The 18,071-nt window shown below is 38.0% G+C and overlaps 1 protein-coding gene across 12 annotated transcripts; it reads left to right on the forward strand.

Moving 5' to 3' along the window:
- The first annotated feature begins 5,475 nt into the window (after nt 1-5,475).
- On the forward strand, nt 5,476-16,830 carry tdrd5 (tudor domain containing 5). 12 transcript variants are annotated; one of them, XM_084417350.1, is made up of 17 exons: nt 5,476-5,549; nt 6,725-6,961; nt 7,825-8,256; nt 8,339-8,496; nt 8,596-8,679; nt 8,761-8,817; nt 9,092-9,260; nt 9,370-9,548; nt 10,443-10,657; nt 10,741-10,950; nt 11,054-11,120; nt 11,666-11,863; nt 11,960-12,103; nt 13,942-14,052; nt 14,123-14,263; nt 15,918-16,062; nt 16,255-16,808. In XM_084417350.1, the coding sequence occupies exons 1-17, from the start codon at nt 5,546-5,548 to the stop codon at nt 16,452-16,454; spliced, it is 2,751 nt and encodes a 916-aa protein (XP_084273476.1). In that variant the 5' UTR covers nt 5,476-5,545; the 3' UTR covers nt 16,455-16,808. The 12 variants fall into 12 exon arrangements, with proteins under 12 accessions (XP_084273476.1, XP_084273472.1, XP_084273480.1 ...); XM_084417346.1 differs by having other exon boundaries at nt 5,490-5,549; nt 16,246-16,808; XM_084417354.1 differs by having other exon boundaries at nt 5,490-5,549; nt 16,264-16,808.
- The last annotated feature ends 1,241 nt before the right edge of the window (nt 16,831-18,071 follow it).

An 18,071-nucleotide genomic window follows, 5' to 3' on the forward strand; every position in this document is an offset into this window, starting at 1 on the left:
TGCTCAAAGATTCACAGATGAGCAGTGGAATAAAGTATTGTGGAATAAACACAAGACATTAGCCTGACCACTTTGCAATGATAACATTCTCCCGCTTATATTTTTAGCGCGCCAGGCTACTGCTCACACGTCGTGGGTCACATAAGTGACTACTGTTATGAACTGATTAAGTTTGCATACCAACCTTTTCCTTGGAGATCTCCGGCAAGCCCCCTGATGTTCCCTCCTTTTACTAACTACCTTTTACTTTTACTAGAACTAACACCGGGAGAGTCGCGATCGGATTGGGGTACTAGTTAGGGCGGCCATCGATTAACAAAATGCTGAAGTATATTTTTAAGTAACGTTAAGTTATGTCAGTGAGCCTCCGTCTTGCCTTTAATCACACTGCTTGATCCACGAGCTGGACAATAACTTTATTCTAGAGCTGCTATAAAGCCAAAACACTTTACTTTTAATTTCCTATTATCAATGTAAAGCTGCTTTGGAACAATTTACATTTTTAAAAGCGCTATATAAATGAAGATGACGCCCGGCATTTCTCCCTTTGGGTTTTAGATTTCGGGAAGGGGACAAAATCCACCACCCCGTCCAAACTTTTAGGATACCGTGTATCAGATTTGCACAATCTTGCACGATTGGCCAGTGGCGGTTTTCGGGCGTGGCTTAGCGAAGGGTCAATTGTTGGTGATTTTAATATATGTAGATAACGAAAAAGATGGATTGGGATTGGCATTTAAAGACATTCTTATCTCTATTGGAGTTAGACAACATGTGTCAGGACCTTCTCATTGTCGTAATCATACTCTAGATCTAATATCATTACACAGGATCAATGTTGATGCCATTGAAATTCTGCAGCAGAGTGATGACATCTCAGATCATTATCTAGTCTTGTGTAAACTTCATTTAGCCAAGGCTGCAAAGCCGACTCCGTTTTACAAATATGTTAGACCTATCACTTCTGTCACTAAATATTGCTTTATTAATAAACTTCCTGATCAGTTTCATCATCTCAGCGTCCCAGATAGCTTAGAAGAACTCAATATTGCGACAGAAACTTTTAACTCTCTTTTTTCCAGCATTTTAGACACAGTTGCTCCGTTGCACTTAAAGAAGATTAAAGAAAATAGTCCAACGCCGTGGTACAACGAGCACACTCGGGCCCTTAAGAGCAGCCAGAAAAATGGAGCGCAACTGGAAGAAAACAAAACTAGAGGTATTTCGCATTTCATGGAAAGAGAGCTCGATTGCATACAGAGAGGCCTTAAAAGCAGCTAGATCTGCTTATTTTTCAACCCTATTAGAAATAAATTAAATTTGAAACAGTGGCTAAACTAACGAAAAATAAAGCTTCAAGTCCAGAAGTTTCCAAGCAGCACAGCAGTAATGACTTTATGAACTTCTTCACTTATAAGATTGATAACATCAGGGAGAAAATTATTACTATGCAACCATCTACTACAGTATCGCATCAGGCAGTGTAGTCTCCCTAAGGAAAAATTTTATTCATTCATTGCTATAGAAGAGGAAGAATTTGTTAAACTCGTTAAATCATCTAAATCGACAACATGTATGTTAGATCCTATACCGACTAAGCTACTGAAAGAGATGCTTCCAGAGGTCATAGATCCTCTTCTTAATATCATTAACTCATCTTTGTCATTAGGATACGTACCAAAAACTTTTAAGCTGGCTATGATTAAACCGCTTGTTAAAAAAACGCAACTTGATCGTACAGAATTAGTCAATTACAGGCCGATCTCGAATCGACCTTTTCTGTCAAAGATGCTAGAAAAGGCGGTATCCTCACAACTATGTTTCTTTTTAGAAAGAAATGATATCTGCAAGGATTTTCAGTCAGGATTTAGACCGTACCATAGTACTGAGACAGCTCTCATTAGAGTTACAAATGATTTGCTCTTATCATCCGATCGTGGTTGTATCTCACTATTAGTGTTACTCGATCTTAGTGCTGCATTTGATACTATTGACCACAACATTCTTTTAAATAGACTTGAAAATTATGTTGGCATTAGTGGAATTGCATTAGCATGGTTTAAATCATACTTGTCTGACCATCATCAGTTTGTAGCAGTAAATGAAGAGATGTCTCCTCGATCACAAGTTCAGTATGGCGTACCACAAGGCTCAGTACTAGGACCGTTGCTTTTCACTCTGTACATGCTACCCTTGGGAGATATCATTAGAAAGCATGGAATTAGTTTTCACTGTTATGCTGATGATACTCAGCTCTATATTTCTTCACGCTCTGACGAAACTTACCAATTCACAAAATTAACGGAATGCATAGGTGATATAACAAATTGGACGACTAGTAATTTCCTACTACTTAATTTAAAGATTCTAATTATTGGACAAAAATCGTCCTCACGTAATAACTTTAGAATACTGTCTAACACTTGATGGTTGCTCTGTCAAGTCTTCGTCGTCGGTTAGGAACCTGGGTGTGCTCTTTGATACCAATCTTTCATTTGAAAGTCACGTGTCTAGTATCTGTAAAACCGCATTTTTCCATCTTAAAAAGATATCTAAATTATGTCATATGCTCTCATTGACAAATGCGGAACAATTAGTTCATGCGTTCATGACATCAAGGCTAGATTATTGCAACGCTATTATGGGTGGTTGCCCTGCACGCTTAATCAACAAACTACAGCTGGTCCAAAACGCAGCAGCTCGAGTTCTTACCAGAACCAGGAAGTATGACCATATTAGCCCTGTTCTGTCAACACTGCATAACAGGTTACATGATAACAGGTTAAACGTCGTAATTAGCCAGCATAGGACACAAATGAAAATAAAATGTGATATTTGTGATATTTAAACTGTGTATTATTAATGAATATATTAAATATATTGTTCCTGTTTTATACATTTTAACCAGTGCTAATTTAAATAAAATGAATGAATTTGAATGGATGAATAAACAAACATGTTGCCTACTTATTTTCTTTATTTGTCTTTGTTTATTATATTTGCAATAAATGATTAGTTATCTTTACATCATTAAAAATGGGTGTCTCAACTGTACCATGGTACTGTCTCAACTGTACCACATATGGGTACAGTTGAGACAAAAAGCACCTTATTTGTATGAGCTAATTGTGGAAAATATAAACTACTTATGGGTATTATTGATTGATAATATCTTAGTCTACAAGCTAATGTCATGTGGCATGTCATGTGGAAATTCACTTCCATTTTTGTGTGAAAAATCAAAATGCAAAAAGTGTCTCAACTGTACTCATTCTACCCTATAATATATTACTATAATGTATATTTTGCTTTTGATAATGTGCCCCTTAATAACCATGATTTTCATTTGCCTCAGTTATAGCACAGCTATTACTTTATATATTAAGTTCACATCAGAGTGCAAAATACAAAGGTGCTTATAAAATGTACATACATACACAATACAAACGAAACAAAAGTGTTGCTTTTGAGAAGTACTATTGACAAATGTCCACACAAACGAAACGGCAGGTGATTTTAAGAAGTAGCCTACTATTTACACTAAAAAACTTTTAAGGCATTAAGGTAAACAGAAAAATAGATGTTTTGTCCTTCTCTTCTCAGCTCCCGCTCTTCTTCCATCTGCTGCTGTGTTATGTCCCGCATACACTGCAAAAACACGTTATTGCTTTCTCTTTTCTGACTGTGTGCCCTGCTTCTGTCTGCTGCCTGATAAACCCAGGCTCCATGCGTAGATCAGCTACTCTTGCTGGAAATGTCAGCCAATTAAGAGGCAGGGAGACACCGGGAGTGCCGTCTGATTGGCTGAGCATGCTGGAGAGCTCAGGCAAGCATAAACCACATCCCTTTCAGATGTAGCATTGTAGTGTTAATATGTCTATTTCAGTTTAAACACTGTGCTGTTTTGGCACATCATCTATGAAATACTACTGGTCACGCATATATTCATGCATTGAAGTATTCATATTCAAGGTTTTACCATTTAGAATGATTTTAGAGAACAATATAAGACTAATTCATATAAATTGTGATGCTACTAACATATAAACAAAACAATGTTGCATTTTAAAGTACTTAATCTTACTATAAATATGTATTAGTTCATTTACATTTAACATGAGCAGTATGCAATGTTTTAAATGTGTTATAATTAATGGAAACAAACCTGGATTAATGGAGATGGCTACAGTATTAGCGCCACACTGCCGTTTAGAGGTCGTATCGTGTCATTGCAGGCACAAAGTTCTATTAAAACTAAAGAATGGGGAAATAAAACACAGTAAATTGAGTCAATCGAAACCTAATGAGATATCAGAACCCCACTGCATGTCTGCAAAACGTAGTGACTCACCAAAAACATTAATTCAAGCTTCAAACCCTAGTTATTGTGTCAGTAAGTTGGCCAATGGCACCAAAATAAAAGTTGTTTTTGTCATCGTGTGAGGCACACTGGTCAAACTGTTTAGATGGTTTTTTACCATGGAAATATTTATATACAAATAAAATAACTACTTTTTAGTTGACACTAACTACTTTCTATACTATCACAATAAGCATTTTAAATAGATTCAGACATTAGGTGAAATTGACTGGGAAAAGTCAACACTGTAATACACACAAAAAGAAATTGAACATTTGTATTTAAAGCACATTTATTTTTGCAGCAACGTGTTACATGTAAACTGAAAATTCTCAGTTGATTGTTCATTTTTACACACTCTATTATGTCTTTCTCTAACACATACAGTAGGCTACATATCTTTTGTCTACATATCTATTGCTCTTCCATGACAATAATTTTTAGTTTACATGTAACACATTTCTAGGAACAAATGTACTGTAAAAATACAAATGTGATGATAAGTTGGTTGATTGCTAAGATTGTGATTCCTATTGCATTACAAATGCAGGCCATTTGCCAGTTTAGCAAACATTACAAACATTCCATGTCATAAATATTTATGGAACATAACATGTCTGGCAGATTTTGATCACCGAATGGAGCATTTTGCATGTGTTTGTTTAGAAGTTGTGAAGAGTTTGACAATTTCACTGAGAATCAACTGATCAACAAGTCTTGTGTATTTAGTCATTATGAAAATTGTAGACAATTGTACTTACTATTTTGCACACGTGTCAACAATTTGCTTAAATCAATGAGAAATTCAAATCTGATATGAACAAGAAACTGTTCAGAGATCTGACCTTATTGTTTTGAGAGAAAATTTGAGAATTGAGCCAAAGTGATTGAGGAAAAATGTAATATCAAGGTCGTGTGTGTATACAGTATATAAACAACAAGCAACTAAAACAATGAATCCCTAGTTCTGTCATGAAACTAGAAGGTACAGGCTGAAGCAGCTGATGATATTTACAACGTTAAATACTTGGCACAAGCTGATTGGTTCATGCCGCATCTGCAGCCAATGAGCTTGCTGCTAAACATTTAAATGGCTGGTTACCATTCACTATAGCAGTTTGCAGCATGTTTTCAGAGTTCATCTAAAACCCTCCATCTCCCCAGCTCCACCTGTATAGATCTGCTATGGGTAATTGACAAATGCTATTTGTGCAGCGGAACTTATGTATGATGGCATGTGTATTGGCACTAGCAAGTTCCTGTACTTGCTCTGCAGCAGCATTCGCAATGTTCACGCCCTGACGTAATTGCCATAGTCTCCAGATGACAACACGTGATGTTCAATTCGGAACTGTTCACATCCTCAAACTGGGAATGACACTATTAACGCTTATATCAATCTGCAGCGGTTATGTGGAACAAGTAGGATCTCTCAGAAAAGTCCCATTTTACAAGCTGTAATTACGTGCTCTACAAGGACGTGGATGCTTTTAACAAGTTGAAACCTTGACATTATGGTAATTTTCAACATGGTGTGAATTGCACCTTAAGTCTGACCTTTTTTTTTTTTTTTTTGTGCAAAATGCTTCAGTTTATATTTATATATAAATTTGCAAATAATATAATAATTTTTTTATTTATTATTTTTAAATATGTGAAGAGACTTTTTGAATAAAATAAACATTACATGCTTGTAACGTTTTTAAAACCTGGTTCCGGCAGTTTTTGTAGCAGTTTTTGTTTTTATTTCATTTTAGAGAAATGGAAAACTACACAATCTGGTAAAAAACAAACAAAATAAAATAAAGAACGTGAAATAAAGAAAAAGTATGCTATACAGCAGAAACATTGAAGCTATGTGTAAACTCGGAATGTGCGGTCTCAGCAGCAGCTCGACCCATGCTGATAAAGCACGTGTCTCACGGAGTCAGCTGCATCTGCCCACAGAGAAGCTAATGAAACACACCTTCACCTGCACTCTTAAAACTTAATCTCGGAGGATATTTTTGACATAAACTTCGCTCTATTGACGTCATTGCGCTGCACCTGTGTGATACACAATACTCATTTTTTAAGAAACGCGGCCTGTCGCGTGATCTGCACCGAACGAGAAAACGTGTTTATCTTGCTCAAAAGGTAATCACTTGTCCATAAACCACAATAAAATACATATAAATTGTATACATTTTAAAGCCGTTACGTTAAAGCAATGTTGTCAATAGGCTAAAATAGCGTGTTTTTTGGGGGGTCTTGTTATTATTTCGCAGTTGGTTAACTCGTGTGTTGACATCATGATGAACTAATATTAACTTTAAAACTGTTATGTTTCTGTCAGCTGTTACTAGTAAGTAAATTCTGTTTTAGCTGTCAGAATGACCCAAGATCAGCTCCTCGCGGGTTTGAAGAAGGACGTCCGGTCTCTCTTAATCTCAGCTAAGCGTGGCTTGACCCCTGAGCAGCTCAAGAGAGACTACCAGACCATGCTGGGCTTCCCCATTCCCCTCAGGTTACTGGGATTCAGAAATGTTTTGGATATGGTCAAGGAAATACCGGATGTTGTGCACTTGGAGTACCACCTTGATGGCAGCATCATTTTAAAAGGTGATTTCAGTATTTCAACCCTTTTGTTAGCTGGTAAATCATTGTGTATGGCCTAGAGAATGTCTATACTGTGTATTAATGCTAAAACTTCTTGAAGACACCATCTGTATGATTTACGGAAGCTCTTGGTATTAAGGGGAGGGGCTTTCTCAGTCTAGAGAGCATTTGATTGGACAAACTTTTGAATACGCCCCTAAGTGCAAGATGAGTCATCAGTACTTTTGCTTTGTTTTGACTTGAAATCTGTGAAAGGGATATTCCACCCAAGAAATTAAAATGCTCTTATTTACTCACCCTCATGCTGTCTCAGATGTATATGACTTTAGTTCTTCTCTGGAACACAAGCAGAGATTTTAAGTGAGAAAAGTATTAATATTTTAAACTTATTAAACTATAAACCATTGCTTCAGGCCAACTGTCAAACGTGCTGGACATAAATGCTAGCATGTTGTGAAGCGTGATGTTAGTGCGTTGTGAAACTCGTGCAAGAAGTGACGCAGAGTTTCACAATACGCATCCACAATGTGCTGACGTTTACATCAAGCAAACACATGTATGACAGTTGGCTAGAACTGACACACACCCCTATTGTTTCGCTTCAGAAGACATTGATTCATCAACTGGGGATTAGTCATTCATTTTGTATTGTTTTTGAAGTGTCAACTTTGAAGGACCCATCCACTTGCATTATATGAACTTTATTGGTTTCCTAATAATCTCAGTTTGTGTTCCACAGATGAAATATTTATTTACGTCTTTTTTGTTTTGTTTTTCCCCTTGCTGTACTGAGAACATACCGAACTGTCACTTCAAAACTGAGGTCATTTTTGTGTACTGTAGTTAAAAGTTTGATCCATTTGCAGCTATTGGAGACGAGACCACTAAAGGCATCGAAGAGCTAGTGTCCAAGCAACGGGACCACAAACCCAAAGTTCACAATCGGAGGGGAAATCTGGTGAACTTCCACACCTCTTTCCCACGGCATCAGCCCGTTATTCTCCCTCGGCGTGGCCCAGCAAAGCCCGCCCTGCCTGCTCAACTGCGCAGCCAACTAAAACAATTACTATCTCATGGGCCGGTCAGATTATCGGAGCTGGAATACAGGTATACGGTGCAGTTCGGAAAGCCGCTCCAGATCACGCAATACGGCTTCTACTCCATATCCGAGATGCTGGCGGCTGCCACGGATTTCATAATCATGCAGCAGAGTCGCACTGGCTCGCAACTACTTCTGAAAAGCTCCGTAGTGCCACCAAATCAGACCGAAAATCAGATGCCGAGTCTTTCCGAGAAGTGTATGTATATGATTTTGGAATCTATTGAAAGCCTAATTTGATGATCTTTTGCATGATGATTGCTCTTGATTTTATTTTGCAGTGGCACCTCCTTTGGTGGTAAAACAGAAGCCGGTGGGATTCAGTCCTAAAGCAACTTCACCGCCAAAAAGGGATCAGCAAAGTTCACCATTGTCCCCTGCTGTTCCTAAACCAGAGCCTGTGAAGAAAGAGCACTCTTTTGAAGAAACCATTTTTAAGGTTTGGATATTGTCTAAGCGCTTGTGTGAAATAAGTGCGATATTTCGCTATAATTGTGCTATAAATAAATCAATACTGTCGGGGTAAATCATCTTCCAGCTTGAGGAGGAGCTCAGACAGCAGATTCTCGAGAAGGGCACCGCTGGCACCGTCAGCCGCGAACTGAAAGATAAGCTACGGAAGGTCAGACATAACTGCTTAAAAACTCAGCCTTTCTTGTCTCATATTTTCACCTTGGCTTATGAGATATGGATGTTATTTTAGGTTGTAGCTGAAAATGGCAATGGGATCTCCATTCACAATCTACCCACAGAATACAAGGTATTATCACAAAGCCTGTTTATAACATATCTGAGTTCATAGTTGAATTTGTATTTTGCATGCAGAAAATGAAGCCTATTTTTTTGGGGCATTAACATTTTATGTTTTTGTTTTTGTCTAAGGTATAATATGTGGTCAGCCAGAAGTTTTTGCAAAATAAACCATGACATGATTATTCAGAAAACTGTGAAAACTACAACATCTTATCCTCAGCTATATTTTTGAGTTGCTAGATGGCACTATTCTAACTTGTGGTCTGTTTTTTTGCTGTTAGCGAATGTATGGTGAGGAGTTGCCGGTGAGCCAGTGTGGCTTTCTGAGCGTGACTGAGATGGTTGGTGCTTTAAGTGATACATTTTCAATCCAAAGAGGTGCTGACGAGAGTGAAAACCACTGGATGGTCGTGGAGTTCAAACCAAACGACACACAACCCAGTAAATCTGGTACTCCCCTTTCTTATTTGTCATATGGATTGGAACAAAACAAACGAGTGCTTCAGATTCATTGATCACCTTTAATGAGACTTTGATTGTGACGTATTCCTTTTGCAAGAATTATCCCCGGGTCACGGCACCACTTCCAGTCCGACGGACGAATCACAGAATCCCTCCAGCAAGGCCTATTACTTCAGCTATGCAGAATCTGCCTGGGAGCGCGAAGAGATGGAGCAATCCACAGACCCTCAAGAGTCTGACGCTGAGCTCAGAGTCACCAATAAAACCATCCATCAGGTTAAGAGCCATTAGTGATAATCCATTATCTTTCCTTCCCAGATTAATCATCCCCTACAGTAAACTTTCAGAGTTGCACTTTTGTAATGTCGATATTTAATTTAAATAAATACATAAAATTGGTGTTAGTGCTGTCAATCGATTAATTGCATCTAATATAAAAGTTTATGTATGTTTATATACATACAAACTTTTATGTTAGATGTATATCTGAAGACTTAAGATGCAAAAACCTTTGACATTTCTTTTAAATTAGGATTTTCTTCTGGCTCCTATGTTTGGGTTCAGAAACTTCAGTTTAATGGCAATGAAAAGGTTATTTAGTTAGTTATTGAAATGCTTTATTTTCAAAAATTTCACTAAGTGTAAAATTAAAAACATAAAAAGCTAATTTAAAAGAAAAATGTCAGATGGACTTAGAGGTTTTTGCATCTGAAGTATATATATATACACACACTATATATTTACAAACTTATGTAAGATGTGATTTGTCGATTTGACCGCACTACTAACTACATAGTATGCATGAGTACTTTATTTTTTCAAAATATGTATTTTGACATTATATAACCTAATGTGTATATCTGGCATTATATGTTTTATTATATGCTGCAAATTATATTATAAACCAAAACATACAATCTAATCTCTCTCTCTCTCTCTCTCTCCATATATATATATATATATATATATATATAAACGTATATGAGAGAGAGAGATATCTGTAAATATTATATTCATATTATAAACTAAGGTATATAACCTACAAAAAATCATGTACTGTATATAGATGGATATCTGTATATACCCCCCCAAAAAAACTAAAAATGTAAGATAGATATCTCTATATGCTAAAACAAAAAAAATCAATGTGTGTGTGGCTGTTTGTTGTAGATGGGGGATCTTTTCCCAGAGTTGATGGTGAGTCATGTCTCAGCGGTTCCTCCAGACGCGGTGCGCTGCCAGAAGCTGAAGCCGCCCAATCGCAGGAGAGAGAGAGAGCTTGTGCCAGTCCTGGTGGAGCAGACGGAGTCACCCAGCCACTTCTACATCCGCTTCAGCCAAAACAAGGAGGCCAGAGCCCTGGAGAACATGATGATTGAAATGAGGTATCTCGCTGACTAGTTTCATAATTATTTGGGCTGGGATTGCATAGCGTGTCATTCCGATCATGCCCAATTCCTGTTTCCAGGAGCTGTTACTCCTACCCAGATGTGGCGGAGAGATACAGGCTGCCTGATGCCTATGTGCGGCCGGGTCAGGTGTGCTGTGTGGCCCCAAGAGACATGTGGTTTTACCGTGTGGTGATCCACGAGGTGTTCAGTGACACTGAAGTAAAGGTGTACTACGTCGACTTCGGAGACATCACAAAAGTGGAACGAAACAGCCTCAGATTTCTCAAGTAAATTCATAATTTGTTATAAATCAAATTTGTAGTAGTATAAATTAAAGTTGGACATATGTTTGTATCTCTGCTGCTCTGTATAATCCGAAAATCGTTCCAGAGCTTGTTACGCTGACCTCCCTGCTCAGGCTGTCCCAGCAATGTTAGCTGGAGTTCGGCCCATCACGGTAAGAAGTGTTGTTATTGTTTTAATAAAACTATTAAAAATTGTTTTCATTAATTGAAATTAATCTCAAATAAAATATAAATATTACTCAAAAAAACTTAAAATAAAACTTAAATAAAAATAAATTAAAGCAAAACTTATCAAAACTTAAAGTAAAAATAAAACTGAAAATAACCTACAGCATCTGTTGTCACTTCACTGACATTCATAAATCCCCTCCTGTGGTCTCATGGGATATTAAGGGTCCATCGTATGCGCACTTCAGAATCTAGTAGCAGGTTTCGCCTATACAATGTATTCGCACATGTATAGTGTATAGTATAATGTAGTATATTATATAGTAAAGTATAGTATATAGTAGGGAAATATTCGACTTCGGACGTATGAGTCTTTTTGAACGATTCATTTAAAAGACCTGCCACACAAGTCATTTATTTTTGAATCTGAATACAATTGTTGTGTTGTATGTTTGTTTTTTCATACTGTAGTGTTGATCCAGTCTGTATTTGAAACAACACTAGAAACATGTCTTGGCTTTCTTCTCAGAGCATTTGGACTCAGAGTGCTATCAGCTCTTTCCAGAGGATGTGCTGTGAGCGCACTCTGGTGGCCGCCATTCACAGCTACCAGAACAACTTCCTGTTGCTCTTCCTGTGCGACACCAACACGGAGGAGGATGTTTACGTTCACTCCGCCCTACAGAAAGAGGGCCACGCCCTTCCCTGCATTACCGCTTACGGATTGGTCTGGACACAAATCTTCTTTTATACCCACTTACCGTAGACCTGATTAAAATCTGATCTCCAGTGGTTGCTTGTTTCTTCTCGTTTGGCTTTTTAGGTGTCAGGGCAGTTCAATCCATTGACGTCTTACCTCGGAAATGATCAGATCGATGATGTAAAGGAGTCTCTCACACCCTCCACGTGTTCTCCGGATATAGAGATCCGCTCTCAGGGAAATGGCTGTCCATGCTCCTCTCAAACGGTACCTTTAATCAAGCTTTCAGTGTCATGATACAGCACTGATGGGCCGCAAGCTCTGTGAATTACAGTGCCCTTCAACTGTGCCGATGGAGGGCAGGTCTGTCTCCTGAGGCTGTAAATGGAGGAATATTATGGGTCCTATGGGTGCTGTTTAAGGGACGTATATCAGTTTTTACTCAAGTAGTGCGAGTTATGTAATCGGATTACTTTTTTCAAGTAACTAGTAAAGTAATGCATTACTTTAAAATTTTCAACAAAATGTGGCAAAGTAATTTAATTACCTCTGTTTCATCTGACTCCAAAAATGAAAAGGGTTTTCTTGATGTTTGTTAATCATTAAAGTTAGGTGAATGTTTGATTATTCTATTTAACTCTTTATTGAAATTACATTCGTTCATCCGGATTCCTATAACACTTCGAGTCTCGCAGCGGCCGGGTATACAATCTCATAATCACAAGCTCGTCAGTCTCGGTCATTAGACAGAGGCGATTGACTAATATCTTAGACGGCCGTACTCCACTTTGCTCATTCTAGAATATATTATTTAGTCCCCATAGATCCGAACACACTTAAGGTAAGATCATATCTAACCAGAGGCCATAACCTTTACCATAGAACCAAGCTGACCAACTTAACTACTTCTAACGGTAACTTTGTATAATTATGCCGTGGTTTTCCATGTACACTTAGTTATATGCTATACAATAATTAGAGGTTGAGACTCACCCCTATTTAGATTAGTCTAACAACACACTGTTGTTCTAAACGGAAAACCCATTATTAGCCTCTACAGTTCTAAGTATACATTGACTATGCCGATGTGTTAGTCGGATCTCTGAAATTTCAGTCGGTGTGCTCCTCTGCTCCACCTAAGCTGAATTCCCATCCGTTTACTAACCTGATCGTAGAATTGTAGTGTTATGGACTTAACGTAATCTACTAGAGTCAAGAATTTCAGAGTAAGTCGGAATAAATCCAAATGTTACAATTTATTATTAGTCAGGTAAATGTATCATGCCAATTACATAATCAATTCAAAGATTATCAATACAATAACATCAAATGCTCAGAGATAATGAGAAAAGATGTATAAGTTACCCGACATTAGAAAAATACATGATGCTGAGTGTCTTGAGGTAGTTTGGATGAAGGACCCTGGGAAAAAGTACACACCCAATAAGCAAAGTATCTCTCACCCCCTTATAACAATTTGGTTTACTTCTGTGGAGATGAGAGCATTGTACCAGTCGCACTGAGACATTTTAAATGATACCAAACATGACTGGTAATTCACTTGTATTGACATAGAACATTGTAATATTTATATAATCTTTCTAAGTGAAGAGAAGAATGTGTAAAGTGAAGGAAGTGGGGAAGAAGGAACAAATGTGAATGAAGGACTGGGGGGAAAGAAGCTTTCCCGCAACTTCACTCTGTGGGGTGTGGAGACAAATGGCAGTATGTGTTTGTGGTGTCCATATCTCAGGAGATCAAACTATCTGAGCCGAGGTTCTGTTTGTCTTAAACCGATTGACCAGATTTAGCAATTTTAACAATATCTTCCTTGGTTGCAGAGGACAGCTTCTTCCATCTGGCCGTTTTCACACAAAACAACATCTAATAATATAGCTAATGATTGCCACTCTCAATTTTATGTTTGATTAGCATTTAGCAGTTGTTTATTTAGATCCATACAAGTTCCAAATGTGAGGCAAGCAGTTGTCACAATTTAATTAAAACAATCTATTATATTGCAGTAACTTTCTAATAAAGTTAGTGGCCGAATGACCAAAGTAATTTGCGAGCCTTCATTTTGAACTCTGGTTTGTTCTTTCCAGGGTTCCAGCTCTGAAAATGTAGAGACCAACTTCTCCATTGATGTAGAACCAAGCCTGGACCTTCCTCCCCTCGAGTGTATAAATGTTCCTGACGTCAACACTGAGGCTCAAGTGAGTCTTATTCCACGTATGTACAATAATATTTTTGATTCGTTTCTTTAAACCTCAGATGATCTTTCAGAGCGAGAAAGTAAATCCGTCCGAGGCTGTGCAGGGTAAAAACCCATTATGCTGCAGTCAATGGGATCAAGGGTGGACAGCAGAGGACAAAACAGATAAGACGAAACATGAACCTGACGTCAAGACAGAAGACGAATCGAAAGTAAGAACGCCATCTCGTACACAATAGGCATGACACGACAGCTTTTGAGTGTCAAATGTTTTTTGAGGTAAAATCTGCTCATGAAAGGATTCAGCCTTTCATTCCTCAGTCACAGCGTTTAGCACACAGTCGTCGCTCAGAATGACACGAGGTGCTGTGCTGCGCGTCTGGAGATTTAATCTCCTGACGTATTGTTCCCCATTACAGCCCCGTTCTCCCGCTGAGCCCCTTTGGGAGGCAGTTGATCTTAATTGTGCGCTGATTAGATGAGAATGTTAATTAGCCTCTCCGCAGAGGTTCGTCTGCTTAATCATTCAACTGAACGGTTCATCGGAAAAGGCAAGTTTCTACAAGAGACGTGCAATAGTCATTTTCAGCTATTTGCAGGATGAAATTTCAGAATCTAGCTTATAAATGCGCAGTTGCCATTTCTTTGTTAAAATAAGTGCTAAAATACCTGCCAATAGTCTTATTGTGTTGTTATTATTGAAAATATGTTGAAATATTTAATACTTGCTATAATACTTAATATTTAATATAAAAAAATGAAATGAAGACTTGGGTCACACTTTAGTTTAGGGTCCAATTCTCAAATATATTTACGTTTTATTTTACGACATAAAATACATCATTAGGGATGCACCGATATGAAAATTTTGGAAATAATTCTTTATTTTTGAAGGCTGATAACTGATGTATTGGCCGATTAATCTAAATCCAAATTTTTATATAAATTGAGAGCCTGATTAAAAAAAACAAAAGTCTGACAATTAAAACCATGTCCAAAGCACACAATTATAATGTTCTCATTATCATTTTACGTGGCCTATATGACAGACTTGACATCTGAAGTGTCTCAGCCGAAGGAAATAATCCATTATTAATCGGCTTTAATATATCGGCCAAATTTTCTTATTGGGCCTAGAACTATATTGGGTCTGTGATATCACGCCTACTGCCAAATTACCCAATAGTATTTCGACACCCCGGGTTGCCAGTTGGTGGAAAACAGTGTATTGCAGTCATGGAAGCCAGCAAACAAACTAAGTCAGAGATCGCAGATTCTACCCAAACTAAAAAGCCTTGCATCCATCTAAAAATCTCTATGAACGGGAGCGTTTTAAAAGCGGATCAGTCAAGTCACAGTGAAAGTCTCATCGCCTTCCATTGTCAATTTCGCTCGCTCCTGTTACGTGTCCTCAATCTTGCAACCCGTGTGAGTGTTGAGTCTGAGGAGGAGGGGGTGGGAGAAACAACACTCTCCTATATTTTGCATTTAGATTGCAGTACCCAGTTCAACTGCTAGCTGTCAATATTACATATTGCAGCTTTAAATTGAGTTGGTCCTTTAAACAATTTAAAAAAATTTAAATATCTGTCTACACCGTACACAACCGTTGTTGCGTCGTGCCGCAACAGCTATAAGAGGTCCACACCAGACACAACAAAGCGACTGTTGCAAATCCATTTGTTCTTCAAGTAGCACAAGCGGGGGCATCAGGGGCATCAGTTTGTGAATTTGTCGTGTTGCGTCGCTCAGCATCACTGATTACAATGGGTTCTATTTGCTTTTGTCAGGTCGTGCTGCTCACGTCTGTTGTAGACATTGTGTTAGTTTAATAGGATTCATGTTTTTTTGTTTTTTTTAACTTAGCCTGAGATTGTGTCTCCTCCACCTGTCCAAGAAACAGTGAGTGAACTGCAGATGTGTGTGTCTCCAGCTAAACCACAGCCCGTCTCAACCACATGCACCAGCCCCCACACCTCTGACCCGATCCAGATAAACTGCATCTATCCAGGTAAAGCACATCACTACAAAGCAAAACAATCGTGTATGTGTATATATATTAGGGCTATCGAGTTAACATGTTCATTTAGTGCGCTTTAAATTATGGAAAACAAACAAATCTATATATGTATATGTACATTTTAAATTACAATCTACTATGTTTGCTTCGAAATTGATGCAAATCACTGCTCAGTTTTCCTAGTTTTTCCAGGTGTACCAGTCTATCCGGTCCAGCCCCCGTTTTCCCAATTCATGATGCAATTTTTAAGCAGTCCAGTCCCCGTGGGACAGGGTCCACACACTCCGTTCCGGCAGCACACATCTCCGTTAGCCCTGACACCAGCTGCGCGCCTGTCCGCCGGAGCCAACGTCCTACACTGGCGCTCCAAACACAAAGTCTGACCAGCCAGAAGCGGTGCGTTTTGGCTTCAGAACCGATTTTGGACTTTCGTTGTGTTCAGTAACTTCTGTTCTTTCATTTCTTTGGCTGCAACATCCTAGAAATATATCAAATGATATAATAAAAGCAGCGGAGGACACATAAGGACAAGTCAGAGCAGATATATCTCTTGTTCGTTTTATCGTAATGCCTCTCCAGCAGCAGATTGTTCTTTATTTTTATATATTTGCACTATGAACCAAATTGGACATTTGTTTGTTTTAAGTTGCTTGTTCAGTGTTCAATTCAGAATTTTTCTTTTATCAAAAAACGTTTTATAAAGAAGAAAATGTGATAAAAAAAGGAGGATACACTGCAATTTGTGTCTGTTTATTTTGTGATTGATTTTGCATTTAGTAACATTTTAGGTGTGACAAGTGTCTGAATACATTTTGGAGGCATTGTATTTGTATGAGTGCAGTTTACAAGCAAATTTACCGGCTTCTCTGGGACCGTTCGCAGAAACCTGCGAAGGCAAGACATTGTCAAACTTTCTTTGCCGATACGATCTCACACACATGTGGAAGTTCTTCCGATGTGCGGTTCATCTTACCCTGACCGATGTTGTGTAGTTTCACTGGATCGTTTAGAGAAACGGTCAATGTTGTATACAATCAGTGATTTTTCTAACACCCCTGCTTTGTTTTACTCTACGCACCTTCATTCAATTCCACCCACTCTTTTAACTTGTTTTCCGCATTTTGGCATATTTAGTTTGACCCAGCATTCTCCGTGGGAGGATCCTTGCTCCACTGAACATGTTGAAATATTAAATCACTCAAAACAGGATGTCGTGTGACCAAGTGCATCCATAACATGCCGCATAAACAGCGGCCAAGGGAAGGGTGCAAGTTGACAACACTCCAGTCGGTCCTGAATCTTCCTCGTTTGGTCCAATTACTGTTAATGGCATCTTAACGAGCTTTCTTTGAGATGCCTGGTATCTTAACAAGACCAGCTGGAGAACCAAAGAATAATACCTCATTTAAACGGGAGGGGAAAAGAAGCTGAATGTTGCAGAAACCAAATTAGCATTGGACACTAAGCTAATGAAGTTTAATCGAAGAAACACACTTTTCTGAGAATGGAAGCCCATTTTTGCCACATAAGAAAAAAAAACATGTTTTGGTCAGTTTTGAATTTGTGTGTCCCATTTCAGCCACATTTGCCACAAGAAAATAAATCGTGCTTTAGTAAGTTATAGTTATGACATAAGTCACAGTTATGGCATAAAAAGTCATGACAAAAGGTTTTAGTAATTAGTCGTATAATTGACGTTATCTCATAATTAGTGTCAATTTTGTAATGACTTGTCATAATTGACTAATTTTCTCATAATTACAACTTATGATGTCATAACTGAAATAAAAAGTAGAAATGATGACATACTAAGTCATGACTTGTCAATTTTGACTTGTCATAGCTGACTTTATAAAATAATTTCAACGCTTTCTCATAATTTTGTCTTCATGTATTAATTTCATTATTCATAATTGACTTTATGCCATGATTTTGGCTTTATCTCATAATAACAACTTAGTATGTCATCCTTTCTACTTTTTATTTCATAGTTCTGAATT

Source organism: Rutilus rutilus, assembly GCF_951802725.1.
Source record: "Rutilus rutilus genome assembly, chromosome: 8".
Lineage (NCBI taxonomy): Eukaryota > Metazoa > Chordata > Actinopteri > Cypriniformes > Leuciscidae > Rutilus > Rutilus rutilus.